Source organism: Mycteria americana, chromosome 6 (assembly GCF_035582795.1).
Source record: "Mycteria americana isolate JAX WOST 10 ecotype Jacksonville Zoo and Gardens chromosome 6, USCA_MyAme_1.0, whole genome shotgun sequence".
Taxonomy (NCBI): Eukaryota; Metazoa; Chordata; class Aves; order Ciconiiformes; family Ciconiidae; genus Mycteria; species Mycteria americana.
The window spans coordinates 17,608,519-17,622,426 of NC_134370.1; the positions used below are offsets into that span (position 1 = coordinate 17,608,519).

Consider the following 13,908-nt stretch of genomic DNA (forward strand, 5'->3'; position numbering starts at 1 on the left):
TGACTAAGGCCCGTGGAGTACCCCAGAAGATGTATTCTTTAGTCTTAACATGGTAACATGTACATTAAGAGACTAGGGTTAAATTTTATACTGGTAATTCCTAGATAAAATTATATAAATTTCTTTGCCAAACCTATGTTAATATTGTCCAGTTAACAGCACTGATTACAGTTTGCTGTAATTAATCTTAATTGTTCTCATGGGAAAGTTCCTTATAAAGCCTCCATCCTAAGATCCTCTGTTCTAATTAAGTGGAGTATACCATAGTGATATTTCACATTTTTATAGCACGTTTCATCATACAGCACTTTCTTTAACATAGGTATAAAGATGGCTGTAAAGAGCTGCAGTTTCTGAGACTGTCAGCTGGGCTGAGAGGAGTTTGGAATGAAAAAAATTCATACAATGACTGGGACAAGTGCTTACTTCAACAGAACTGTCACTTGTTCAGCATCTTTTATGACTTTTACATTTCTTTTTCGTTTGGCATTCTTGCAGCATGGGTGGGTACTCATGCAGCCTGCTGGACTCTGGGCAATTAGGGGCAATCACTGCCACTCTTGGGACCTTCCTGCTGCCATGGTTCCTTGGTCTGAGTGTGTAGTAATGATATCGAAATAAAAAGAAGGTGGCTAGTGGCGCTTAAGGTTTGGAAAGATGAGTGCTGCCACTGCACTTCGCAGACAGATAAAGCTAATCAATATAATTTGTGGAGCTAGGTGCTTTATCCTTGCCACTGCTCAGCCATTTTTATTAACTGCAAGCTGTGATGAGGGTGCATAGCCATGAGCCTGCCAGCTTGCTTGCCATAAGGATAATTTGAGTCATCAAAATTAGCTTTCTAGCAATGGCTTCTGACTCTTGCCAGTGAAGGAATTTGTGTCGATGAATATTCCAATACCATAGCTGTCAATATGTCACAGTCTTCAAGTTTCAGGATGTGGCAAATAATCAAATGCTCCCCAGATTCTGAAGTAGACTTCTGGGACAATTTAAATAAGAAATTGAAAATTGGCAGCAGTTTTATTTGATAAGGAAGAAATCAGTGATGAAAAAACTCTTTGCCCGTTCTTTTAAATTTCTGCTAGGTATGCCAATGCAAGATGTGGGCTTTATTTTGCCTGCATGCAGATAATATTTTTGATTAATTGATTAACTGGAATAAAACCTTGAATTTCCTATTGTGGAAATTTTTCAAGTAGCTGTTGCCATTTTACAAATTAATGTTATGATATTGGCATTTATGTTAAATGCTATCAAGTGAAACCTACTACCTCTGTATTTCTCTACCTCTACCTTCCTACCAAGTAAATCACTGCTATCATCAGTAAATAAGACAGTGTTTTTCCACTGCTCCCTCACTTAAAATGGTTGTAATGGACACAACATGCATCAGTCCCTAGACCCAGTGCAAAACTGATAATTTATTTTCACAGAGGCTTATAAATCTGGGGGAAACTGCTGTAGAGAAAGACAAATAACTTTGTCATGGCTGGACTTGCCATCCACCTGCTGAGTGCTGGCTGAAACCTGTATGAGTTGGATTTGCTAAAAGTGACTAGATTTGAATTGTACTTGTTCCAGCTCAGCTTTCCTTAGTTTCTACACAGGTGTAACTTATTTTAATTAAATAAGTCTGAGAAGTTATGGAATCCAAGTGCTTCTCGGTGAGGCTGTCATCCAAAGCTATGATTGTAGCTCTTCTTGGCATAACTGCACTGACTTTAATCTTCTGGTTTGTAGATACGGAGTATATTTATGAGGCTAGCTAACCCAGATAACTGAAGCATCAATAGCAGCAGACTGTGACAGCTTGGGCTCACCATACTTGTAACTAACTCAGGATAAATCCTGGGATTGCTACTTCTGTTCAGCTCCCTGCAGCAGCACCTACGTTCTTATCAGTGCCTCAGTCCACTGACTCTGCTATGCCTGCTCATGAGACGTGCACCCTTTCTCTCTCTTTTTCTCAACTTTGATGGCTTTACAGAAGTTTGCAGGAGTAAAATGTAATACAAAATTTGGAACTTAAAGTAAAACAGTATACATGTCTGAAGTCTTGCTCTTTGGTTAGCAGCTACCATTTCAGTGTAGCACTTAGCATTACAAAATAAACATAAACCTGTGCTTTAATTATGAGATGCTGCAAAAAAATATGTCTACTTTATGTTCCTGTCTGAAAAGCATGTATGAGGGTGAAAGGGACTGATAAAATGGTGTGGAATATGCCTTGCCCTGCCAGCATTACGAAGTTTGTGGAAATAAGAAGCTATTACACAAAGAGAAGCTCTACTTTTTCTGCAGTGAGTGGTAAATGAATATGGTGCAAAGCTTTCTTGTCCCAAGCCCAGAAGACTTATCTTATTTTAATGTGTTTAATGCATGTTGGCATCTGTATTTTCTTGATATTATGTTAAAATTGGAGCCAGGCAAAGCTTTTATTAAAACTGAAGCTTGGCTCCAGTTCTGTATTCGTTCTTGACTTCCTTGGCATATGGCACTGTCTGTGACCTTCTACACCAAACCTTTCTTTATTGTCAGCAAATTTTGCAATACGGAAATTGGCATTGGTGTACTGGCACCTCCCCTTCTTGGCAGCACTGGCCTTCAGAGCAATTCAGATCACTCTCTTTTCTTCATTTCCATTCAGTAGATATCAACAGATGTAATTTGCTGTGTCAGCATTTCAAATTTTTAACTAATGTTTTTCAATTTGTTTTTCCTCATTTTCATCTGTCCTTTTTATTGAACCAGTTCCTTTACTTTGTCCTCGCTTCCAGCTTCCCCCCACTGTGCTTTCCATGCACATTTCTTTCCCACTGAGATTGTATACAAATATTAGAGCTCTAACTCACACTTTTGTCAGCAGGATGTGCCGCACTCTGTAGGCACACTCAGTTCAAATAAAAAGCCCATTGGCAATACAATAAATCAAGTGATTAACAAGAAGCAAAATGCCAACCTCTGGTTTTTTTCTGTCCCAGAAGCTTGTGGTGCACTGTAGCAAACTGAATTTTCTACCAAGAGGCAGAAGTCAATGGTGTATCCTGAGATGTGAGCACTGTAATACTGCACTGACGTGTGGGCAACCTGGAGAAACCTGTGGATATTCCTATTTCTGACTGTGTAAAAGCTGCCAGTATCAAACAAAGCCAGTTAATGAGGGCCAGAAAATGTACAGCAGAAAACTGTGTCTATGGTAAACTGAACAGCAGAATGCTCTAGTGTAGTAACCAGGATTATGCACTTAGTAGCTATTTAGCTGTAAAGAGTTGTGCTGCCCGGGTTATACGTTGTGCAGGAGAAAACGCAACAAATTTGGCTGGAGGTAGGATGTAGTTTCATTTTTCTCCGATCATGTCTCCAATATCTTGTGCTGGTCATGTTGGCCAATGACTAGCCAACTTTCTGTAGCGTTTAGACAAATCTATGGCATGGGCCAGCTTTTGTGCTTATAGATTTGCTTTTGATCATTCATCCAGAAAACAGTAGTGTCCATTCATTTTAAGTGCCTGCATTTTAAATGTGATCATATTACATTTAAAATGTAACTAAAATACAGGTTAGAGATTTATTATGTTATGTCTTTTACAAACATTTGTATTCCGTGTATGTCCAGTGACAGCAGCATTTCCTTCGCATTCTTCTCCTTTCCATCTTCTAAAACAGTAAACAAAAAGAAAGGCCAAAATTAGAAGGAAAATTGAACTATTTTTAAAATCTCAAGAACTGAATTGTAAGGAAAAAGGCAGAAAGTATTTAATGTGTGTGCAGGTATGTGAGATAAATTGTTTTGTAAAGATATTAAGGGCATACGCATCGGAACGTTTCCTTAGAGCTTCAGTGCACCTTGCTGTTTTTCTATTTTAGCTAATGGTTATTTAAATAATTTCTATTTTCTTTTTCAACTTTATATACATCTTGGGGCACTGCATGTGTTAAAATATGCATGGATATACTTTCTGTGAGAAGGACTCTTAAGTGATACTCTAATTCAGTGGTATTTGTGTAACCTGATTCCTCCTCCATATGTCCTCAGTATTCTAGTCTAGAGCTAATCTGCAATACAAGACTGGATCGCATAAAGAATCTGGCCTTCAGTCAACAAAACCCTTTTCTGCTGAGAAGTGAAAGATAAAGAAAAAGACGTAATTACCATAATGATGGGTTAGACCTTTGGATTCATGCTGCAATCAGTGATTCCTGTGGTGCTCTGCCGCAATCATGGTTTAGTGCTGACTAGAGAGACAAGACAGGTGAAGACTGTAAAACACTTCAGCAACCCTTGATCTAAATGCCCATAGGAGAGTCACACCTCTCATTTGCAGGTGATGGTGCTGGCTCCAAACGTGAGGGCAGCAGACTGGATTGTCTTGGAAGGAGAATCTTGGAATATTTTTCACATCTGTAAAAATTAAATAAATAAAATCCCCCTAAGTTAGTCCCTCCACTCCCAGGATACAATAGTAAACTGTAAATTATGAGGCTGTTGTATCTGCCATATGTACACACACATACACGCACACTCATATAAATATGAGCATCAGAGATTATATATATTTATTTGGTCTTCAGTAATCACATAATCAAAAAGAAAAATTCTCTTGTGTAGGGATATGCTTGCCAGAGCTGTTATATTTCAAGTGCTGTCAAATCAATGCCCAAATCATTCCAAATACTTTCAGAATTTCTTATGTCTTGCTTTTTACTTTATTCTCAAAGTCAAACTTGAAAATGTGTGGACAGCATTAGTAAATACTTTTATTTTTATTCTGAATTTGAAGGATTGTTGGATTATGGATTTAAAATAAGTATTTCCAGCTGATGCTGATGGAACTATACAATCATTTTATAGCCATTCAGGATAAAGAGTATTGGCCCTAATCCTGAAACTCTTATTGATGCAATTAATCCTTATATCTGTGAGCTGTGTCACTGAAGTCAACTGGAACTTTTGCATGAGTAATAGTTGCAGAACCAGCCTTAGCCATTTAAATCATGATTATCCCTGGAAAACAACTGAAGATTAGCTCTGGTAATCATTTTTTTGTAGACATCACACAGATTAAAAACAGATGTTTTGTAGAAGTACTTAAGTGTACCTTCCTTGCTCTGCAAATGTCATAATCCATAGAAATTTTACTGGTTTCACTTTGAAAATGAGTTTGCAGCATTATTTGTCAATTTGGCCAACCCCAATATGTACATTATGAAAGGGTTCAGCTGGCCAGAAGGATTTACCATTCTAATGGTAAACCAACGGTATGTTTCATTTGCTTTGCATCTTTGTTGGTACTTTGAAGGATTTGCAAAGAAAAAGAAAATGAGTAGGTTGTTGATATGACTGGTGTCAATCAAAGGATCATTTTCTCCTTTTCTGATATGCTGCAGTTAAAAAAGGTTTCATTTACTTCTGATCATTAATTGACAAAATCTGCCCAGAGCACATCATTCCTACTCCCTTTCTGGGTTTGGTGATTCCCAAGGCTGAGCACCAGAAGTGATAACGGGAGAGCCTTAAAGACCAGCTATAAAGGCAGAGATAAATTCAACGTGATAGTGTTACACTGCATCTGTATGCCAGGGAAGTTATTTAGCCTGACTTAAGAAAAATTGATACTATAGTTGGCACTCTTACTACTTCATAGTCTCATGACACAATGTGCATGACACTCAGTGCATGAGCAAAAAGATTTGACAAGATACAATATCTTCAGTTAAAAATTACTGTATTCATGAGAAATATTTTATTTCTGTGAGTAGTATATATTTCTGTTATACTTGTGACAGTACGTTTAATTTTTTTGGACTCCATTTTCATAATCATTCAGTTAATTTATGGTTAAATTCCACACCATAACTTTTCCTTATATTCCATAATTGACTTTGTAATGCAACACAAAGATTGCAACCTTTTTGAAAGAGAGGTTCTCTCCATCTTCTAGTAAAAACCTTTAACATAAATGACTGAGACCAAGCCGGCAGCTGTTATGAATGAGGTATTAATCTGGTTTACTTTCTCTTCTCTTAGTTAGAAGCCAAAGACCGTATAGAAATACTAGGTATGTTTCAAGGAATTTTTAATAATGCATCCATGTCCACAAATAATAGGTGCAATCAGAAGATATACTACAGGATGTATACGCAAGTAAGGAGGGATATCTGAAGCCTGCCCTTTACAGTCACAGCAGACTTACAACATTTCAGTAGATAGTAGCTAGCCCCTTAATCCTCTGTGTGCTTCTCCCAGACAGCAATATCACATATTCACTCATGTACAAATCCCGAGTATTATGCTGGCCAGCATTCTTACTCTATAAAAAAGTAGAAGTGATCCCTCTCACTGTTTATTCAAAGCAGGCGATGAATATACTATTTAACATTTAAATTCCCCAATGGTATGGAGGGCCCTAAGCTAGGTTTATAAATGCAGCTTCTCACAATTTAAGTGTTCCAAAGACAACATCTGAATGACATAAAGAAGCGTGTTAGGGTGGGATGCTGAGTAAGGAGAGGAACAAACACTACTGGTTGTCTACAAATTTTAGCAATTGTAGAACCGGTGATTATGGCTTGCAATCTGGTTAGGCATGGGTAAGTTCATCTGTATTTATTATGGGCAATGGAGGATTTTGACGAGAAATTTTAAGGAAGATAAAATGGTGAGCAGTGAAATGGAAAAAAAAAAAGTTAAAGTACTTGTCAGAAAAATAGATGCTTGAGATAGTTACTCAAGCATCTGCCAGCTTGGTCTCAGTCATTTACATTAAAGGTTTTTACTAGAAGATGGAGAGAACCTCTCTTTCCAAGTGCAAATGTGGAAGGGTGACCTTTCAACTGACAACCCTGTAGGCCGGATAGATATTAATGATGAGAGGCCTTTAAATGAAAACGGATGAAAAATAAGGGAGAAGAAGATCTAGCTTAAAAATTCTCTTTCCTCATCAAGGTAGAAGGATTTCCAAGGTGCAAGGCTGTAGGCATTGTGTCTAAGATGAGATTGCAGCAGTGAAGTTATAAAGTGACCCAGGCTCAGTCAATTGTTTTGGCATTGTAGGCTGAGGAGAAAAGGTTGTATTTTCGGAATTACTGTGCAAGGTGCTCATGGTAGTGTGTTCATCAATCACATATGCGAGTCCTTAGTATTTTTATTACCATTAGAATTTTGTGTGATGATAACAAAGTATCAGAGGTAGTAATTTTCTTGTCCTCCCTAAGGAGACTATACCAGGAAAATGAAAATAAGATTTTCCTTTATTCCTTATTATCCTATAAAAGATGATCTTCTATATGGAGTGCCTCTATTTCAATTACCTCTCCTAAAATGCTCCTTTTCAATGTTCTGATACCAATTTAAAGAACTAGCATTAATCTCACAATGTATAGAAAATATTTAACAGAAATTCTGTTGAGGTAGTTTCAGGATCTAGATATAAAAATGGAAGAAAACAAATACTGTCTAGAGATTCTGTCTCTACAGAGACTGTAGGATTGAAGGATATAGCCTTCAATCACTGTCAAATCTATGAAATTAGCAGACTTTCAGCATTCCCAAAAATGCATATGCCTTCCGAATTTACAACACTATTTATTTTCTAATTGTGTTTAGGCATTTGGGTATGTGATGATGGCAGCTGTTTTTAAGATTCTGCTTAGAATAAGAATATGCAATATTCTTATTACTAGGATATTTCTTGGGGAAAGACAGGAGAGATAAAATTCATAAAATAAAGATGGTGAAATGTACTCCACTATTAAAAAGCAGAAAGAGCTATTGAGATAAATATTTAATGTTGAGTAAAGATCTAGATAGTAAAGACAACTTGCGGAAGAAACAGAAGGAAGTAGGGACAGGGAAATGAGAAATCATAGGGACAGCTGAACTTCAGGGGGAAGTTTAACTTTTGTTATTAGCCTTATTATTATCCAAGTCCCAGGCATATGAGATACTTTAGGCTCTGTAGAGTGAGTAAATTTTGTTCTGGAGCACAGTGGGAATTTCATCCACTGACAGTGAAGTTGTCGTATATTTTAACTGTACCTATATTAATAGCTGTATTTTTTCTTTAATTAGAAGACTGATTTTTTTTCAGCCTCCTACTCAAAGCAGGACTGGAGCATCTCAAGAGATCCCTTCCAACCTCACTCATACTGTGAACTATTCTGTGAAACCCATTTTCTGTAGATATTCTAGTAATCCTGTAATTATCGGGGCTCACACCAGTGAAAGAAATGTGATCTCTAGAATTCACAACATGATCAGACTTAAGTGGGTAGTTTGAGGGCATATCTTTTATACTAGTGCTGTAATGTTAAGATCTAGGAAGCTAGAACTGTATACAATTAGTTCACAATATTCATGAGAGGAATTCATTGTGAGGTTTTTTCCTATATTTTTGTTGTTTTCTCTTCCCTGCAGCTGGGCCTCTGGAACTTCCGCTTTTTGAGCTGATCCCATCACAAAGACAAGTGGTTTTTCATGGGGACCGCTTGCCATTTCAGTGTACTGCAACATATGTTGACAATACTACCCAAGTACATTGGTACCATGCTGGTCGTCTGATCGAAACAGATGAAGAGAGTGGCATATTTGTGGAGGACAGCATCATTCATGACTGCTGCTTAATTACACGGTAACGTATACTCCTTGTAATAGTCAGACTTGTTGGCAAGGTGAGCAGATGCAACACTTGCAATAAGCTTCATTAAAACATGTATCAGGAGTTGTTTTACTTGAAGCAATACAGTTGCATGCTTGAATCGGAACACACACAGTTATAGTTTTTTTCATGGCTATGAATGGCTGTGGTTCCAAATCGTATTTCTTGTGTCTAAGTATGCAGATTTGAGCAACTATGGATTTGAAACAGATAAAAACAGTTTCTTACAGTTAAATGTGAAAAGAAACCGAACTTAGAATAGCTTCAGTAGCACATGAGAGTGACTTACAGCCAAACTACTTCTTCCTGACACCATCTAGAAGATTGATCTACCATAGTGATCTACCTGTGAAGAACTATCAATTTAAAAGGCTTGGATTAATTTTTGTAGGTTCCAATATACTGGATCCTATATTCTTTAGTTAAGTAATCTCATATTTGTTTCTTATTAAAATCTTTCTCAACTTTCTATGACTTTACCATCTGTGTGCCTCTGTGTGCTTGAGAGAGAGATCTACAGGTACCTTTGTTGATGTGAAAAATGCAAGAGGAATGAAGTAGAATAGGCTTCTATAAAATAAGTAACAACTAATATTTGGCAATGACCATATCATTCCAGTTTTGCTTCAGTTTTCCCTTTTAAATCTTATTTAATAAATTATTCTAAATCTCTGTGTTTATTTTTGGTTTTCATCATAGAGTATGGGCTTGTCACTAAAAGCTTGTCACTAAAAGCACGTCCTTTTGTCCTCTGCCAATTTCCATCATTGATCAAAAATAATCTGATTCTGTGTCTATGTTCTGCCTTTCTCTTTGTAGAAGATGGAGTGAAAATAGCTGTGCTAATTAGCTCTGGATCATCATTAACATCTTTTCACTCAACCAGTTTCTATTAATATAATTGACCTGAAATGCTTCTTGAACTATCAAATGAAAGTTATGAAGGGAGTCAAATTAATTCCTCTCCACTGGGGTCTTTTGGCTTTATTGATTTTAATTTTGTCTACTCACTGATTATTTGACCCCGTTTGGAGTCCTATAGTTCTAGAGGTGTAGATCTGACCTATTCTCACAGCTACTGGCTTTCCTCTAATACCAATGTGTATGGCTGTAGTGGATAATGAAAAAGACTATTAGACCAATTAGTATGGTAATGCCAAGTGCATGAGCTATTATAGAACTGCTGAGTCACTTAAATTAAAGCATGTTCTTCTTATTTCCATGAAATCAAAATTAAAAGACATGCTGTTAATCTCATTATATTTTTCAACTGAATTATATTTTGCACTATATAAGCAATTTGTAGAGCACAGTAATAAACTGAAATAAATTGTCTAAAAATGTTAAGATTTTCAAAATAGCTATCCTTTTTAAAAAGCTAGTTTAGAAGTAGCTTGACTGAATTTTATCTTATATTGCTTTATTTTTGCCAGACTATAAAATAAAAATAATTGTCTACCATAGCAATATTTTAATAAGGATGGTTGATCTGCTACCTACCTCGTTTACTGTGCCATTAAACAGGTGACCTTGATGTTCATGTTGCAGTATGCACTGGGACCAAGTATTCAGAAAGAATGTTCTCTAAATATGTCATCATGTTTGCTGTTATGGACTGGAAAAATACTTTGACTTGTCCAAGTTATGTGATACAGAGTGTCAAAATGAGAGAAAATATTTTTTGAATTAAACTCACAATCTTTAAACAGCTATTTAAAAGCTTAAAACATTTTAATTGCTCATTTATTTGAGCTATATGTTTCACTTCACAATATAGTAGGGCATCAACACTGCATTTACTGTACAGCATGGTCCCTATCCAGTCAAAAATGCTAATACTCAAGCAATCATGCCTCTGCCTTGATCAAGGGACTGATCAAAACTGACTTACTAGAGGCATGAGAGACCTATACTTTTGAAACTAGCTTTCAAAAACCATACTATTTTGAAGTCAATTTTTTTTTAATATGAATTATAGAGATGTATTGTCTCTTCGTGTTGAAAATGAGAAAACATTGGTCAAGTTATGATTGTAAAAAGTCTCTTCAGCGTTTTTTAATTTTAATCCCATATCATGACCATGTATACTATAACTCCATTTATGTCATTATTACATGTTAAAATAAGATGTAATAGCATGCTTATTACATGTTACAATAGTATGTATTAATATGCTTGTTACATGCTGTTACACACTAATTTGTGACAGCTATTAAAGCTAAATTGCAGTTGTACGAGGCACTGTGAAACATCAGAAAGACTACGCCTCCCTGAGGTTATCATATGTTAAGCATAAGATTTGGAGTAAAAATAAAGGTAATTTAAAGTCAGTTCTTACAGTGTCATATTTTGCCTTCCTGTTCCTACTCTTTACAGCAAATGTCCACTCTCTGTGGCTTTCTGTGATTGCACTAAAGGACAGGCTTTGGCTTGTGCAGCTTAGCAATTTAAAGATTTCTGAAGCTAGTTTTGAACAAAGAGGTGAAGTCCTGTTCCAAAAGCTGCTTATTCAGACGTTTTTAGATGGTTATTATATTGGGTAGTTCCAGATATTTCTGGACATGGATTTACAACACAAATATCATACTAAACCCTTCTGTTTTATTAACTGCCACAGTAGAAGGATAAAATATCCAAATGTGTATTTTTTGTCTCCTATGATAAAGCAGAATAAACTAAAATAAATGTTTTTGTTACAATAATTAAACTAAAGTTTTGAACTGTATTCCGGCCTGTGACATTTTTCTTGGCAAAGAGTATTCCCTTATAGGAGATCGAGAAGGTGTTTTCAATTCTGCTGCTAGCTCGCATTTACTGTTTCTTGCCAATGATAATAATATTTGATTTTGCTCATGTTGGATTTTCTGTCATTATGCCTGTGTATAAGTGTCATAGTCGTACATGAAAATGTGAATGTGATGTGGAACTGATTTCCTATCATCTGTGAATGGATCTAGCTGAAATTGTGACTTGTGTTTCCATGAAGACAGCCTGATTTCTTAAACCTGGAATATTAGATTATCAGTTTGATCTCAGTAAGTGGCAATGAAACAATCCATATCCCTGAAGCCACATAGAAGGCAGATTATGTACGATTGCCTGCAGCACAGCATCTTTCCCAACTTCCCCACTGTTCCCTTTCAGTGTTTGGAGAGGCTAGCAGGACAGTTATTAGAATATTAAACTAAAAAAAGGAAAATATTTTAGTTTTATGAACCAAGCAACTCCGCAGTAGTAAAGAGACTTTAATTTTCAGGAAGTTCCTTATTTACCACATAGACTATAATGACAATTTTAAAGTCTTTTTAGTTCTGTTCTGTAAATACTTGTGTAGAGTGTTTAACAGTGCTTATGTCTCTGACAGCTGTAATGGCTGCTCTGGGACCATTACAGTTCACAAGTGCTCTTTCTGAAAACATTAAACTGTGCAGAAAGTTAAGAACCCATAAACAGGAGTGTTACAACTGGAGAAACTAACATGCTCTTAACTAAACCTAGGATAGCAGGTGTTAGTATCAGATGTGTTTTTCAGATGTGATTTTTGTTATGTTATGTAGATAGATTTGCCACTGGAAATACAGACTATTAGGTCTCAACTGTGATCCCCCACAAATAGAGGTTTTCTGTTAAATTCTGTCCTAAGTATTTCAGTCTTCTAAATATGGCTGCCAAATGCAGTTCCTAAAAAAACAAACAAACAAAACCCAAAACAAAAAACCAGAACCGGCGGGGGGGGGGGGGGGGGGTATTTAAAGCATCTAGTGCTTCTTTACATTTTGACAGCAGTCAATGCCAATACAGGATGGTCAAAAGTAAATAATGAACGAAATAGACAATTATGGAACTACAGCTGATCCTTTAGGTATAACAAGGATAGGAGCAATAGTAAGAAAACTGATTTTAAAATTTTTACATAAAATGTGTATATTCATTTCTGGAAGCTGCTTTTAGAGGTATATGGTTATGTGAAAATCTCCAACACTTCCATCTGCAAAAGAAACATCTGATATCAGGGAAGAGTTTCAAATTATGATCCACTTGTACTGTAATAGTGAAGAAACTGGGAGAAAAATAAAAAGGAATGCAGTGTTTTGGATTAAAAATTACGATCATAATTTTTGTGATCAAAAGGCAGTTTTGAATCCAATTAATAATTTTTAGGTGTTTGAAATTATCAGTGCAGCTATTAGGAAAGAATTTGGAACTTGGCTGAGACAGTTGCACTAAAAGAATACGGATAGTTTAAGATATGATTGAGAGAAATGAATATGAGTACAAATTGATTCCAGGAGTAGACAGGTGGTATCATGACAAGTTTGAGATCCAGGCAGGCATACTGTATAAGAAAGAACAAAACTTCCCGAAATTCTGGGAGAAAGGCAGAAATTTTATGCCTATTTTTTCTGGAAAGAATCCAAATAACCCCTGAACTGTCTTAACAGTTTGTGGCAAGAATACATCTGGAAAAGATAGGAAGCAAACAGTAGTGGTTTGGACCGATATTAGGTTAAGAACAGTCTGAAAATGGTATATTGCTGATGAGCATGTTACTAGGTTGGATACACAATTGGAAGTTCAGATACGAGCCAAATCATGGCAAAGTATTGGAGATTCACTCTGCACAAGATTAAAAAAATAAGTGTTAGAACAAATCCAAAGAATCTGATTCAGAAATGCAGATATTTGACCAGCACTTTTTGTTCTACTGTCATGAACATTTGGAGATGAGCAGCTGAGGGTCATACTGAGAAGCCTGGGGAAATCAGCAGAAATTGTTTAGTACTGATATTTTGTTGGTTCACCTAATTGACTCTGCTTGACCCTTAGCTGTCAAGCAGTTAGGAAAGAAATGAAGCAAAATAACCATTTAAATTGTAAATCAATGTTTCTGTATTGTTTTGAGATTACTTTAAACCCTATAGTCAAGGGTCTACAGCTTACTTCAGGCACAGTAGGCAGCAAAAGACTAGTAACAGATGCACCTTTACCAGCAGCTTTCTCATATATCAGACAGGAAGATAATATTTAAAATTATTGCAGAATATTATGAAATGCACAGGCTAAGGGTTTGATTATCCAAGATTACGAGAATCTTCATGTGAATTAATTTGGAAGATTAATTGAATTTAGGCCTTTTCTCTAAAAATCACAGAATCACAGAATCATATAGGTTGGAAAAGACCTTTAAGATCTTTCAATTATCTGAATAAAACCCAATGACAGTTTCACTACTAATCAGTTTGGGGGA

The 13,908-nt window shown here is 36.2% G+C and overlaps 1 protein-coding gene across 1 annotated transcript in view; it reads left to right on the forward strand.

The window, feature by feature from the left end:
- Positions 1 to 13,908, forward strand: part of LOC142410907 (adhesion G protein-coupled receptor A3-like) — a 294,504-nt gene that overhangs the window by 131,035 nt on the left and 149,561 nt on the right. Inside the window, exon 7 of the mRNA XM_075504087.1 lies at positions 8,420 to 8,633. Coding sequence (XP_075360202.1) covers positions 8,420 to 8,633 — 214 coding nt within the window. The remainder of the gene's footprint in view (positions 1 to 8,419; positions 8,634 to 13,908) is intronic.